The 12,988-nt window shown below is 63.4% G+C and overlaps 4 protein-coding genes across 7 annotated transcripts; 3 read left to right on the forward strand and 1 right to left on the reverse strand.

The window, feature by feature from the left end:
* Positions 1-149: 149 nt before the first annotated feature.
* Positions 150-6,456, reverse strand: FKBP8 (FKBP prolyl isomerase 8). Of its 3 annotated transcripts, XM_075077995.1 has the most exons (10): positions 6,353-6,421; positions 6,145-6,262; positions 5,611-5,901; positions 5,270-5,439; positions 5,032-5,120; positions 4,512-4,729; positions 4,265-4,437; positions 4,073-4,150; positions 1,625-1,762; positions 150-1,080 (listed from the first exon to the last, which is right to left on the reverse strand). In XM_075077995.1, exons 3-10 carry the CDS (start codon positions 5,885-5,887, stop codon positions 994-996), a joined length of 1,230 nt encoding a protein of 409 aa, XP_074934096.1. In that variant the 5' UTR covers positions 5,888-5,901; positions 6,145-6,262; positions 6,353-6,421; the 3' UTR covers positions 150-993. The 3 variants fall into 3 exon arrangements, with proteins under 3 accessions (XP_074934096.1, XP_074934097.1, XP_074934098.1); XM_075077996.1 differs by lacking the exon at positions 6,145-6,262 and having other exon boundaries at positions 6,353-6,456; XM_075077997.1 differs by lacking the exon at positions 6,353-6,421 and having other exon boundaries at positions 6,129-6,186.
* Positions 6,454-8,554, forward strand: KXD1 (KxDL motif containing 1). Its single transcript, XM_075078003.1, has 5 exons — positions 6,454-6,593; positions 6,900-7,000; positions 7,105-7,257; positions 7,712-7,758; positions 8,123-8,554. Exons 2-5 carry the CDS (start codon positions 6,906-6,908, stop codon positions 8,356-8,358), a joined length of 531 nt encoding a protein of 176 aa, XP_074934104.1. The 5' UTR covers positions 6,454-6,593; positions 6,900-6,905; the 3' UTR covers positions 8,359-8,554.
* A 597-nt stretch (positions 8,555-9,151) lies between these two features.
* On the forward strand, positions 9,152-10,201 carry UBA52 (ubiquitin A-52 residue ribosomal protein fusion product 1). 2 transcript variants are annotated; one of them, XM_075078005.1, is made up of 5 exons: positions 9,152-9,238; positions 9,409-9,528; positions 9,622-9,708; positions 9,835-9,937; positions 10,052-10,201. In XM_075078005.1, exons 2-5 carry the CDS (start codon positions 9,426-9,428, stop codon positions 10,143-10,145), a joined length of 387 nt encoding a protein of 128 aa, XP_074934106.1. In that variant the 5' UTR covers positions 9,152-9,238; positions 9,409-9,425; the 3' UTR covers positions 10,146-10,201. The 2 variants fall into 2 exon arrangements, with proteins under 2 accessions (XP_074934106.1, XP_074934107.1); XM_075078006.1 differs by having other exon boundaries at positions 9,219-9,290.
* An 86-nt stretch (positions 10,202-10,287) lies between these two features.
* Positions 10,288-12,971, forward strand: REX1BD (required for excision 1-B domain containing). The gene is made up of 5 exons (XM_075078004.1): positions 10,288-10,391; positions 11,122-11,204; positions 11,719-11,923; positions 12,027-12,115; positions 12,467-12,971. Exons 1-5 carry the CDS (start codon positions 10,389-10,391, stop codon positions 12,537-12,539), a joined length of 453 nt encoding a protein of 150 aa, XP_074934105.1. The 5' UTR covers positions 10,288-10,388; the 3' UTR covers positions 12,540-12,971.
* The last annotated feature ends 17 nt before the right edge of the window (positions 12,972-12,988 follow it).

Genomic DNA, 12,988 nt, shown 5'->3' on the forward strand with positions numbered 1-12,988 from the left:
GTGCAGGGTCCGTTAAAACTTGACCCCCAAATTAAATAGCTGGCCCCCCACCCCCCCGCGGCCATGTGTGTGTGACAAGAGGGGGGACAGCCAAGAGGAGCATCCCCCACCTCGCCTCCAGCCCTCGCTGGTAAAGAAAAGGCTCCGGGTGTGAAGTATTTGTCCTTTATTTGGGAAGTTCACAGTCAGTTTGGGGTGGGAGGACAGTGCTACAACCCCCTCCCCATTAGCAGAGCTGAGACTGGGGCAGCAGGGGGCCCCAGGGGTGGCCCCGGGCTGGAGAGAGATGCAGGGCAAAGAGGGACCCCCGAGAGCTCGGACCTACAAGAGACAGGCTGGAGGGGAGGTCTCCTGCGCTTCCTTCCCACATCCCTCCTGCCACGGGTTTCTTTGGCTTCCTTTGGACATTGCACGCTCTGGGGAAGTGGCAAGGAGGGCAGCAGGTGCCTGCGGGAGGGATGAGCCGCTGGCAGCCCCCCAAGACACGGGGAATCTCGCTGCATGTGCTCCTGGGCATATCTGCACTGCTTCCCTCCCTGCAGCTGGGCCAGCCACAGAAACCACCGTGACCGTTCATACCCACCCAGCTTCCTTCCACGTGCCACCCCCTGCCCATCCAGCCATGTCAGCAGGACCACCGTGTCCACAGGGGCTCACTGGGCTGGGGACAGCCACGGCGTACCGGTGTGCAGGAGCTCCTGCTGCCCCCGCTGCACTCAGGGCTGGGGGTTAAGCCCCCGCGGCTCAGGAGGGTGCTTTGGGGTCTCTGCTCTGCTCGCGGCTCCGTCCCCGCAGCTGTGTCCCGCCTGCGCCAGGCGGGATATGCGGGGACATCAGAAGGGGGATCTGGCACCTCCGGCAGAGAAAGCATCCGTATTTCTGCAATTGCGAGTCCGTGGGGAGGGGTCGGCAGAGCCCTGGGGAAGCCCCTTGGCAGGAGAGAGGCACATCCTGGCGCAGGTCCTGTGCCGCAGAGCCGCCCCGCCGCCATCCTTAGTTCCTCGCCGCGATGACCACGGACAAGGCCACGCCGCCGAGCGCGACAGCTGTTGCACCGAAAAGCCACTTCCAGGGGATGGACTGAGGAGGAGAGACCGGTGAGGTGACAGTGTGTGCGTGGGGACATGCAGTCCTGCCTGTGCTGGCACGGGGCTGCGGGGCAGCACCGAGCTCCCAACGCGCATCCAAGACAGCACAGCCCAAAAAGGCAAGTGCTGCGTCGGCTCTGCCCAGCGCGTGGCCGGCACGTCCGCGGGGACAGCGTGTGCCGCTGGCAGCCCGGCTGACAGCGCTTTCCACCGGTGCAGCCAGCGGGCTCCCAACGCAGCAGCTGGGAGCAAAGTCCGGACCCTCCAGCTGGCACTGCTGGGAGCCGTCGGACAGAGCCAGGAGGATCACAGCCGCAGCTATCGGTGTTTTCCTGGCAAGGCTGCCGGAACACGGGTCCCCAGCTTGCTGGCCTCACACAGCCCACCCCAGGGATCACACCAGCACCCCCCTGCCTGGGAGCAGGACTGAGTCAACCCCCAGGGACCTGGGGGACACTAACACATCCACTGTGCCCACCCCTCAGGTGACCCACACACACTCTGCCACCCCCCTGAAGGTCAGCGCCAGCCCTTACCCAGGGCAGCTTGTCTTTGTACTTCCCCGGGGTGCCGGTGGCGCTGGGATTCCCGAGCATCTTCCTGTACATCTCTGTTTCCACGTTCTTCTGGTCCGCATGCTTCTTCACCAGCTTGGAGAGCTCAGCATGGATGGTCTGGGGAGGAGAGTGCGGCGCTGCAGTTATCGGCCCTGCACCATCCCTGCGGTGCAAGGGAGGGGACAGGGACTGCACGGCTACCTACAGCAGGTCCGATCACCCCGGGGCCGTGCAAGAGCTTCATGGAATGAGTCAGAAGCAGCTGGGGGGGTGTGATGGCCTCATCCTGCCCCACTCCCCTGCACTGGGGGGCTGCACCAGGCTGGCATTGGACACCCAGGCCAGGTGCCCCACGGGTCTGGGTGCCCCTGTCTTTTCTGGCCACCCAAGCCGTTCTCTGCCTGGCAGCAGGGAGCAGAGCCCAGGGCTGATGCCAGACATCAAGAAAAGGAATTTATCCTTTAATTGAGACGGAAAAGTGTCTGCCTTGGGGACAGACATGCCCAAGCTCTTCCATTTTTCTGTCTGGAAGCAGGCTGGGAAAGCGGGCTTAAACTCAGCCTGGTCCGAGGCGGGATTGCAGCAAGACCCATGAGCCTGTCGGTACCTGCCCGCCTGTGCCAAGCAGCAGCGATGGCTGGGGCTGGAGGGAGCACGGCAGGGGAATGCTCCGCGTGTCCTGCGCAGAGCTCACAGGCTCCCAAAAAGCAGCGAAAAGCGCCGGCGAGCCGAGCACGGCACCACCAGCAATTCCCCAAGCCCACGATGGCAGGAAGGATGTCGCGGTGGCCACGGTGGCGCAGCCATCTGGCGCCGCAGCCGTGCTGTGCCCTCTGCTGGGGACGCCACGCTCCGGGTGGCTCTGACGCCTTCCCGAAATACAAGCACCGCCACTGGCAACCCATGCTGGCTCCGGCCCGCGTCGGCTCGCCCAGAGACGGGCCAGGGCTTCACCAGACCACACCACGCTTGGCACTGCTGTCTTGAACATTGGACTTCGGACGTCTGCAGGATGCAAAACAGCAAATCACCTGCAGACACCCCCGAGCTCACTGGGGCTGGCATGTCAGCGTAGAACTAACACTGGTATCTCCTCCTGCTCCCAGAACACACATTTCCAAGGGGTTAGGAAAAGGGAACCCAGCAGCAGGTGGTCTGCAACAGCTGAAAGGTGCCAACAGTCCCAGACAACCAGGTTTCCTCATCTGAGGCAGGTGGAGTCAAGCATTTCTTGAGTCTGTTTTCACCACCGGTAGCTGTAGCTCGTGACTCACCGACACGTGCTTAATGTTGCTGCCTGGAGCGGCACGGCCACTTCCCCGGGAGTCCCGGCAGCCAGCCGGAGAGGCCAGTAATTTGCTGTACTTGTGGTTTCACTGGTAACGTCACTGCTGGGCATTTTGATTTTTCACCCCTCTCCAATTAAAAGCTTCATCCGAACGGGCTGGAGACACACACGGGGAGCTGCTCCCAGTGCTGCCTGCGTCACCTGTGGTGCTTGCGTGCCTCTGCCACAGCTGCCCACCCTAACCTTGTTGGGAAGCGAAGGGTTTGAGCTCATCCCTTCCCGCAGGTGATCTCAGGCCACGAGCCATGGGGCCACCGAGCACCTGCTTTCACAGTGCCGCATCCTACCTGTGGCCTTCAGGCACCAGGGAACGTGACATGAATCGTGATGCTCTGGTGAAACGCCCAGGAAAGAGGCAGATAAAACAACAGGCTCAGTTGAGGACTAAAGCCCACCTGTAGAAACAAGCCCCCCACCTGACCCCACGCAGGCAACACCTGCCCTGCCTCTCCCCCAACTTGCCCAGGCTCGCTCCTGCTGAGGCCATTTCCTGGCACTGAGTTTTGATTTCTCCCGAGGCTCCAGACCTGCAGCTGATCATTAACTGACAGGAAATTCCTGACCCAGAGCTCGCCCTGGCCCAAGCACTGGACCGAGGTCTGGGTTTTCTGGGGCCGCTCCCATTGCCCAGTGAATCACACTCCAGGCTGCTGAGCGAGTCTGTGGGGACTCGACTCTGCTCCACTTCCTGCGGCTGTGGCACAAGCTGCTGGAGCCAGCCGGGGAAGCCAGAGCAGCCAGGATCCGTACACACACAGGATCGCTGAAACAGGGCCGGGTCAGCAGGGAGTCCCGCCACCACAAGGACCAAAGGGCAAAGAGGGAGTCTTGCAACACGGAGATAAGGGACCCACCAGCCCAGCCAAGCTCAAATGCTGTACCATGGGGTGCATCACCCCATGGCTGCCCAGGCCCTGGGGGATATTTCCAGCCTCCCTTTACGGAGGAAGCGGGAACAGTTACGGGAGGCTTCAGGCTTCCACAAGGGACACTGAGATTTGCAGGGACACAGACAAGAGGAGAGTGTGCTGCAGACACTCAGCTCGGCAGGATTGCTGGCAGCACACACAGCAGCCTACCTTGTTTGAAGGCTCCAGCTTCAACGCCGCCTTTAAGATGGGGATGGCGTCTCTGTATTCGCCCTGCTGAGCCAGGACCTGGAAGGCGAGATATGGACTGAGCAGGACATCTGAGGTCTGTCCCTCGGTCCTGCCTTCTGTCTGCCATGGCTGGAGAAGGAACGGCAGCACCTGCCACGCACCCAGCCTCACCTTGCCCTTTCGAAAGAGAGCCTTGATGTTCCCTGGCTGGTGCTGCAGGACAAGGTTACAGGACTTCAGGGCTGCCTCATAATGGTCCAATTTAAGCTGAGAGGCTGCCAGGTTGTTGAGACATTTCACCTTCACGTCCAGCAGCTCAGCCTCCTCTTCCGGGCTGAAGTCGACTGCAAAGACCCCAGAGCAGGGTTACAGGGGAAAGGGAGTCCAGGTGGCCCTTGCCCAGGGCAGGAGCAGGTACCTTTCGAGCTAGAGCCGATGATCTTGAGGGCAATGTCGTAGGAATTGATGGCCAGCACGTAATCTGCCTGCTGGTAGAAAAAATTGCCGCGTTCCCGCTTGCGGTTGGCCAGCTCTATCTTCTCCTTGCCGCTGAGCAGCTCCAGGTCTGGCGCATCCTGAGCCGCCAGCAGCTCCACCTCCAGGGTGAGAGACGCGTTGGGTGGGATGTCAGGGCTCCTGCGCAAAGAGGGGCACAAAGCTGTGGTGCCACTGCCACCTCTGCCAGTTCCACCAGATACTGGGCCACGTAGATTTAGCACCACAGACCAGAAATCAGAGCCACAGAAGCTCCCCAGGGCGCGATGCAGATCATTCCCCCAGGCAGGACACGCTGCTGTCCCCTGCACGTGGCAAGTGACAGGGTTCCCCTGCCCATGGACGTTGGGCTTTTTGGCTGGGCTGTCACCAGGAGTGTGGGGGACAGCTTTCACAGCCCTGTTTCAGGACATCCTGCTCCAACCCACGCCCTCCCTGCTCACCTGCCCTGAGCGCCGTAGCAGTACTTTGCATCTGACACAATCAAAGCCGTCTCTCCCATTTCCAGGAGCTGCACACACAGGTCCAGAGCCTACAGGGACAACATCATAGGAAGAGAGCATAAGCAAGGGCAGAGGGCCTGCCTCTAACCCTTCCCACACCCCCCTGAAGTGAGGTTCTGCTGCGCAGAGTAAAAAAAAGGCAGGGATGAAGCCAGGCAAATTTTCTCCCAGCCCTGACCTGCAAGACATCGCAGTCCCCCAGCGTGAAGGTGAGGGCAGGGTTCTCCTCCACAACGCTGCCATCCTCCAGCATAGCCTTCAGGCGGATGGTCACATCCTGGCCCTTGCGGGGACGGCTGTCCACCCCCTGGCCCAGCACCAGCGTCTTCTTCTTGAGCAAGCCACTCCCTAGGTGAGAAGCCGGAGGCGTGTCAGCCCACGGCCAGGAGGGAAAATCCTCGCTCCCACCACCCTACTCCGACTTCCAACCGGCCTTCATGGCACAGGGAGCACCAGTAGAGCCACTGGGAAGACCAAGTGGCCCTGCAAGCCCAGCACTCTCCTTCCCCAGCCTCTCACCCAAAACATCAAGCCACTCCTGGGGGTCCTCAGCCACTTCCCCTGAGCCCTGCTCCGATGGCTGGGGGTCCTCCCGCGGCGGGGCCAGTGGCCTGCCCACGTCCTCCAGTGGGGGCAGCTCGCTCAGGTCCTCGTCGTCCTCCTCTTCCCCCCCTTCCAGGACCTCGAAATCCTCCGCCGTGTCCAGCTGAGCGGCGTCGGCTGTTGGTGACGGCTCGGTGCCGGTGCCTGCCCAGTCCGGGGAGCTGCTCCTCGATTCCTCCCCGCTGGAGGCCATGGCGGCGGAGCAACCTGGAGCGGGGGAAGAGAGAGAGGACGGCGGTCGGGCCTAAGCTTACCGTGGGGGTGGACGCGGCCGCCAGCCCGGAGAGCGGCGGGGCCCTGCGGGGGGGATGCGCGCGGATCGGGCAGAGGAGACCCCAGCGGCCCCGGGGAAGGATCGGGCCCCGCCTGGGGCGGGGGAAACACGGGGGGGGGGGGGCAGGCGGCGAGGCACAGCCCCGGCCCGGTGCCGGTACCGGCAGCAGTTCCCACCTGGCCCGCGAACCCGCCGCCGCTGAGCCCCGCCCCGTCGCTCCTATTGGACCGGCACCTCCCACCGCGCTGACGCCATTGGGTGGTAGGAGCGCTCGTCAGCGAGGCGCCGGACGGGCTGATAGGGGGTGGGTGGGTGGGAGAACAGTAGCGCTACCTTAAATGAGCCGCTGCGCAGCGCTGGCTCAGAGGGGCGGGGGGTACTCACCTGCCTCTAGGACGCGGGACGGGGGGGGGGTCTCGGTATTAGCACTGGGCTGGCCCCGGGGCAGGGGGAGGGCTCTCGCCCCTTTCCCTCCACCACTACTTCCGGCTCGGCGCACGTGACGCAGGAACGTACTGACGCCGAGGGGTCACGCTCGGCGTGACCCCGTACCCGGAAGCGAGGCGCGGCTGCCGGTGACCGACCCCGTTCTCGTCATGTGAAGCGACCGGACGGGTTCCCCCAGGTGCGCGGGCGAGAGGTCCCGGGGTCACCGGGTGGGGCCCAGGCCCGCGTACCCCCGGCGGAGCCCGGTACCGGGGACGGAGGGTTGCTACCGGGGGCGGGCAGGGGAACCCCGGTACCGGCGGCGGGTGCGTGCCGTCCGCTTCGGGGATGGGCACGGCGGCGGGGAGGGGGGATGGGTCCGGTACCGTCAGGGCGGAGGGAGCCCCGTTACCAGGGACGCGGGAGATGAGGGTCTCCGTTACCGGCCCCGGGGGCGCGGGAGGCTCCCGCCCCCCCGGCTGAACGGCCCGCCGCGGTCCCGCAGGCTGCGATGGAGCCCACGGCCTCGCAGGTGTTCTGCGGGCGTGTGCTGGGCATGGTCAACGCCGAGGACGTCAACGCCATCATCCTGGCACAGAAAAACATGTGAGTCCCAGGGGAAACCGGGAAAACGGCTGTGGGGACCCTGGTACCGGCACCAGGAGTCTCCCAGGGTGTTTGCCGAGCTCCATCTGCTTCCCCCTGGGTAGGTTGGATCGATTCGAGAAGACCAACGAGATGTTACTCAACTTTAATAACCTCTCCAGCGTCCGCATGCAGCAGATGAATGAGCGTTTCCTCCACCACACCAAGACGCTGGTGGAAATGAAGAAGGATCTCGACAGCATCTTCCGGAGGATCCGGTGGGCAGCGGGGCCAGTGCCGGGGCGGGAGGTGGGGTGGCTCGCTGAGGTCCAGGTGGGTCCCAGGGGTGTTAAAGCAAGGCCTAAGTAGAAGCTCAGGGTGGTTTTGGAAATAATTTAATCAGTAAAAATAGTCAGAGAGCAGAAAACGTGTGGCTGAGCAACACGTGGAGAGGAACCATGGCAGCCGGAGCTTTGGGATTCCTCGATTCCAGTCCAAGCAGGGTGGTCTGCGCTCCCTCAGGGCAGCAGGATGGTTCCGGAACATGGGACTTGGAGAAACATCTGATGCGCTGAGAGGGGAGCGTGGGGAGGGAGCCCCCCAGGCCCGCTGAAACCCCTGGGATTCAGGGACGTTATCCATAAGTGCTGGAGGGCAGAGGGATCTGCTGGGCAGCTTGGCTGTGGATCTGGCACCTTCCCTGTGAGCTTAGCTCGCTCTCTCCTCTCCCAGGACGCTGAAAGGGAAGCTGGCGAAGCAGTACCCGGAGGCTTTCAGCAGTGAGTGATTCCTTCCAGAATTTTCCATCGGTTTTCTTCATGTTTAAAGAATCCGTTTTCCTAAGAACGCGTGAGGCGGCTTGTGGGAGTCAGGAGAAGCTGAGAGACGTCCAGGCATGCGGCTGCTGTGCTAAAAGCTGGGAAAACTTCTTGATTATATTAAACACGATTGCAAGAAGTTTCAAATAGTCACTAATTTACCTGACATCAGATTTTTTTTATTGATTACTGCTACAACAGGCAAAATTGAGAATTAGAAATTAGCAATTATTCTGCCGAGGTGTCTCTCGGACCTGGCGTCGCACTGGCAGCGCCTCGTCTTGTGCAGCAGCAGCAGAACTAACCTTTGCACCTTCCCTTCCAGACATCCACGAATCTCCCATCCTAGAAGATGACGATGACTTTGACCCCGTCCCAAAAAGCACGACGACCACCATCGCTACCTCCGAGCAGAGCACAGAGTCCTGCGACACCAGCCCCGACATCATCTCTCCCACTATGAGTCAGGATTTTGAGGATTTATCCCAAGGCCAGTACGATTTACCGGCCGTGAACGGACAGTCTCTCACAGATGAAGACATGGCCAACGACCTGGACTAGGCATGCGGGTCCTGTGCTGCTGCCCACCCTTGGAGAACTTTCTACCTTGTATTTATATTTGTGTGTTTCTTTTTTTGGGGGAAGAGGGAAGCGATGGCCAAGTGAAGAAGGGCACCCTTCTGCCTCTAAACTGCCACCGTAGTGTAAACCCCACGACTCACTTTGGGGTAAATAAGTAAAACGTGGGTTTGAGTTGCCTCTTGTCCTTTCTCTTTTGTGTGCTCAGTAGAGCGGCAAAACCCCACCTTTGACAGAGTCTGGCACGGAAGACCTGGTTTGGGGCACGGGTGTGGTTTTTTTAAGGAATGTTGTCTCTGAGGCTCAGGTGCGTGTCCCCACCAGCACTCCGGCTTCCCTGTGGGTCCAGCCATGCTGCTAACAGACTCAGGCCGGCCATCTCCCTGCAGCTGCTGTGTTTCCTGCCTGTGGGGGAGAGCCGGAGCTGGGTTTTTCTTTGCTTCTCTTCTGCACTGTGCTGCACCTCAGCCCCTTGCAGAGGGTTCCCGGGGCCGCGCAGGCAGGCTCGCATGGGCCTGTTACCTCCCTGTCTCCTCACAGTGTACCGGGGAGCGGCCCGGGCTCCCCGCGCCCTGCTGCTGCCTGCGAGGGGCTGAGGGGACAGCGTGGGGCCGGTGGCCCAGGCTGTGGGGAGGGGGCCGTGGCGGGGTTGGGGCCGGTCCCGGGGCGGTGGGGACGGGGGTTGAGGCCGGGGCCGGCGGAGGCCGTGACAGGCCCCCAGCCTGCGGAACCGGGATGGGCGGAGGCGCCTGCGCAGTGCGTCTTCCGCGGAGAAAGGGGCGGGGCGATACACACCGGTTGTGACGCAGCGGCGGGCGGGTTCCGGTTCCGGTCGCTCCTTTTCTCAGCAGCGAGGCAGCGGGTGCGCGCGGGGTGGTTCCAGTGCCAGGATCCCGAGCGCGATCGTGGTCCCGGTCCCGAGCCCGGGGGGGGGTGTTGGGGGCTGGGGAACGGGGACGAGGGGTCGGGAGGGGACGTGGGCCCGGTGGCGGCGGGGCGGGGACACACGGTGACACCGAGGCCTCCCCGCAGGCCCGACCAGTGCCAAGATGCAGATCTTCGTGAAGACGTTGACGGGTAAAACCATCACCCTTGAGGTGGAACCCAACGACACGATCGAGAACGTCAAGGCCAAGATCCAGGATAAAGAAGGTACCGGTGGGACCGGGAGGAGCTGCGGGCGTCCCCCTCCGACCTCCCCCCCCCCCACCGCCTCCCGCCACAGCCGCGGTTTCTCTCCCGCAGGGATCCCCCCGGACCAGCAGCGGTTGATCTTCGCGGGGAAGCAGCTGGAGGATGGCCGCACCCTCGCAGACTACAACATCCAGAAGGGTACCCCGCTTTTTAGGGGGTTTATTTTTTTGGGGGGGGGGTGGGGTGGGGTGTGTGGGGGGGTGGTGTTACAGGCTGCTCCCGAACACCCCCGGCCCCACTGTGACGCTTTATATCTCGTTTCAGAGTCTACCCTGCACCTGGTGCTGCGCCTGCGGGGGGGCATCATCGAGCCATCCCTCCGCCAGCTCGCCCAGAAGTACAACTGCGATAAAATGATCTGCCGCAAGTACGTCCCCGAACCCCCCACGGCGGCGTGGGGACCCCTCTCCGAGCCCACTTCCCCAAGGGAAACAGGCCTTCGACGACACCCCCTTCCCCCCCCCCCCCCCCTTTTTTCCAGGTGCTACGCCCGCCTGCACCCCCGTGCCGTGAACTGCCGCAAGAAGAAGTGTGGGCACACCAACAACCTGCGCCCCAAGAAGAAGGTCAAGTAGACGCGGGTAGCGGTGGCCCTGCCGCGCCCTTCCAATAAAGCATCGCAGCGCTCCAACCCCTCGCTTTTTTGTGTTGTTTTTTTTTTTTTTTTTGACTAAATTGGCGTGGTTTTTTCAATAAAAACACCCGCGTTGGGGGTGGGCGGGAGGGGAGGCGATCCCGGAGGCTGCCTGCAGGTGGCGGCGGAACCGCGCTCCGCCTCCGCGCCCCGCCGGGCCTGCGCCGTCCGCCCGGGCCGGGCCATGGTGAGCGGGGACGGAGGACCGGGGACGGTGCACCGGGGCGGGAGGGCCGCGGCGACAGGATCCGGGGGGGCCCGGTGTCGATCGGTGTTACGTGCGCGTGGGTGGGTTGGGGGGGGTACCGGGGCGGGGCCGCTTCGTTCACGCGTGGGTGGGGGGCGGGGGGGGCCTGCAGGGCGGGGGCTGGCGGTGCCCGTCGGTATTGGGCGAACATGGTCGGGGGGGGGGTCCCGGTGCCAGTCCAGTTCGTCCACGCGTGACTGGGGGCGGTCTTGGTTCCTGTGGGACCTGGTGCACGTGGGTGGGGGGCGATCCCGGTGCGTGGGCAGGGAGTTGTGCGGCGGCGCCGGTCCCGTTCGTGCACGCGTGGCCGGGACCCCGGAGAGTGGGGGGTCCCGGTTCGTGGCCAGCGGGCTGGGGGGGGTGTCGGGTCGTGGGTGGAGGGGGGTCCCGGGCTAGCCCTTGCACGCGTGTGGGGGGGGGGGGGGTGTCCCAGTGCAGGACTGAGCTCAAGCACCACGGCCGGGCTCAGCTGCGTCACCCAGGGCCAGCACCGGGGTGGGGTGACTCGAGGTCCCAGGATCGGGCCGAGCCCCCCCGGGCGGTGCCGGCTCTGCCCCGGACCCGTTAGTGGGCGCGGAGCCACCCTGTGTGGTGGTGTGCATGGTGGCGGTGGGCATCGTGTTGGTGGCACCATCGTCCCACGCCACCACCGTCCCCTTCTCCCGGGCAGACCGGCGAGGCCGTGAAGGCGTTGCTGCAGCGGCTGCAGGCGCTGCAGGGCGAGCGGGCCGAGGCCTACCGGCTCTTCGAGGAGTGAGTACCGGCACCGGTGGGGACGGGACCCGCAGGGGCGTGCGGCACCTCCCAGGGCAGGGCATCCCCAGCAAGTAACCAAATTCCCCATCCCGAATTTTTTTTTGCGTTCTGATGGGAAGAGGCTGCCAGGGTGGAGTAGCAGCCATCAGGGCGGCTGATAAGCTCCAGCTGGCAGGGGGACGCCTGCACTAGACACCTGCATCTTATTTTAGCATCCAACAGGAGATGATGGACTTCCCGGGATGCAGGCTTGCGAGCGAAAAAGGAGGAAAAAAAACCAAAACCCAACAAAAAACTCAAAACCCCCTGAAAAAAGCAGCTGCTAAGCCTGTCCCATGCAAGGGGTGAAGCTGCCTGGTCGTGGGGACTGAGAGCTTCTAAATCTGGGCAGGAAAACCCGCCTCTTGGTGCCTGGCAAAGGGGGCTTAGCACCAGGATGGGGACTGCGGGGTGTTGCCATCCTCATGCCCCCCAGGTGCAGTGATGGTGGCTTTCCCAAACCTGTCCCCAGGGGCCACCGGGCGTACCTGAGCAGCGCACCCCACTACGACTTCCCACGCTACCGGCAGCTGGTGCACGAGATCACGGTGGCCTTCAGCGGCATCTCCCAGGAGGTGCTGCTCATCGCCGGGCGCCTGCGGGATGAGCTCGCCCGCCCTGACCTGGCCCAGCACCTCGCCCGCCTCCAGGAGCGGGAGCAGGAGAAGCTGCAGCTGGTGAGTGCCGGGCTGGGGAGGGGGGGGAATCCCGCCGCTGTCCAAGGCAGGGCTGCGGCTGCTTTGGGGGTGGGGTCTCAGCTCCCACTGTGTCCCCACGCAGACTGCACAGCTCCAGCTGGCCCGGCAGCAGGCGCAGGACCAGCCCGACGTGGACGCCCATCAGCAGGAGGTGCGGGAGCTCAAGCACAAGTAGGTGGTGGCCTCACTGTCGTGTCCCCTCTCCCCCTTCATTTGGGGACGACAGCATCCCACCCCCTCAGGGCTGGGAATGCAGCTGGCAGCACCTCCACCCTCCGGGTGGGGGGTCGGGAGCCCCTTCCCTGTGTTTATCCCAGCTCCAGCCCCTGGGCAGAGGGGCCCAGATGGTGCCTTCAAAAGCGCGCTTGGCCGCAGCCCGGGGAGGGTTTGGCGATGCCGCGCGGCCACGGTCCCCTCGGCCTCCCTGGGCTGAGTGTTTCATAAACAGCGCGGGGAAGGCGAGGCGGCCCAGATAATACGCTCCATATGGGCTTTATTTATAGTTTCCATCCGCTCTCGTAGGCTAATTAAAACCATTGAGGCAATCAGCGAAATTCTCCAGGACCTCAAGTACGATTCGGAAGAAGTCGAGTGATGGGTGTCCTCGTGGGAACGGGTGGAGGGGCCGGCCGGTGGAACGGGGGCCCCACTCCCCTCCCTGGCCCCCAACACACTGCCTTGGCAAGGTGGGCACCTTCCCCCTGACCCCTTTTCTTGGGCATGGGCTGGAAGGGGTGGAGAACCCCCCTTGGGAGCAGTGGGGTCCCCTCCCAATCCTGAGCATCTCTTGGTAGAGGGGTCTGCTGTGGGGCTGGTTCCCCTCCCTGGCTCTGCTGGCCGTGCTGGGGCTTTGCCCAAGGAAAACCACAATCCGCAGTGCCAAGGGGCCACCTTGCTGTGCCCCCCATGGGGACAGGCACTGCCTTTGCGGCAGCCCCCAAAAAACCACCTCTCGAAGATCAGCTGTAGCCCCAGCCCCACAAGTGCCCTTTCTACAGTCATCCCATAATAAACCTGTCCCCATGGAGCTGGCCTGAGCTGTGT

This window comes from Phalacrocorax aristotelis, chromosome W, assembly GCF_949628215.1.
Source record: "Phalacrocorax aristotelis chromosome W, bGulAri2.1, whole genome shotgun sequence".
Lineage (NCBI taxonomy): Eukaryota > Metazoa > Chordata > Aves > Suliformes > Phalacrocoracidae > Phalacrocorax > Phalacrocorax aristotelis.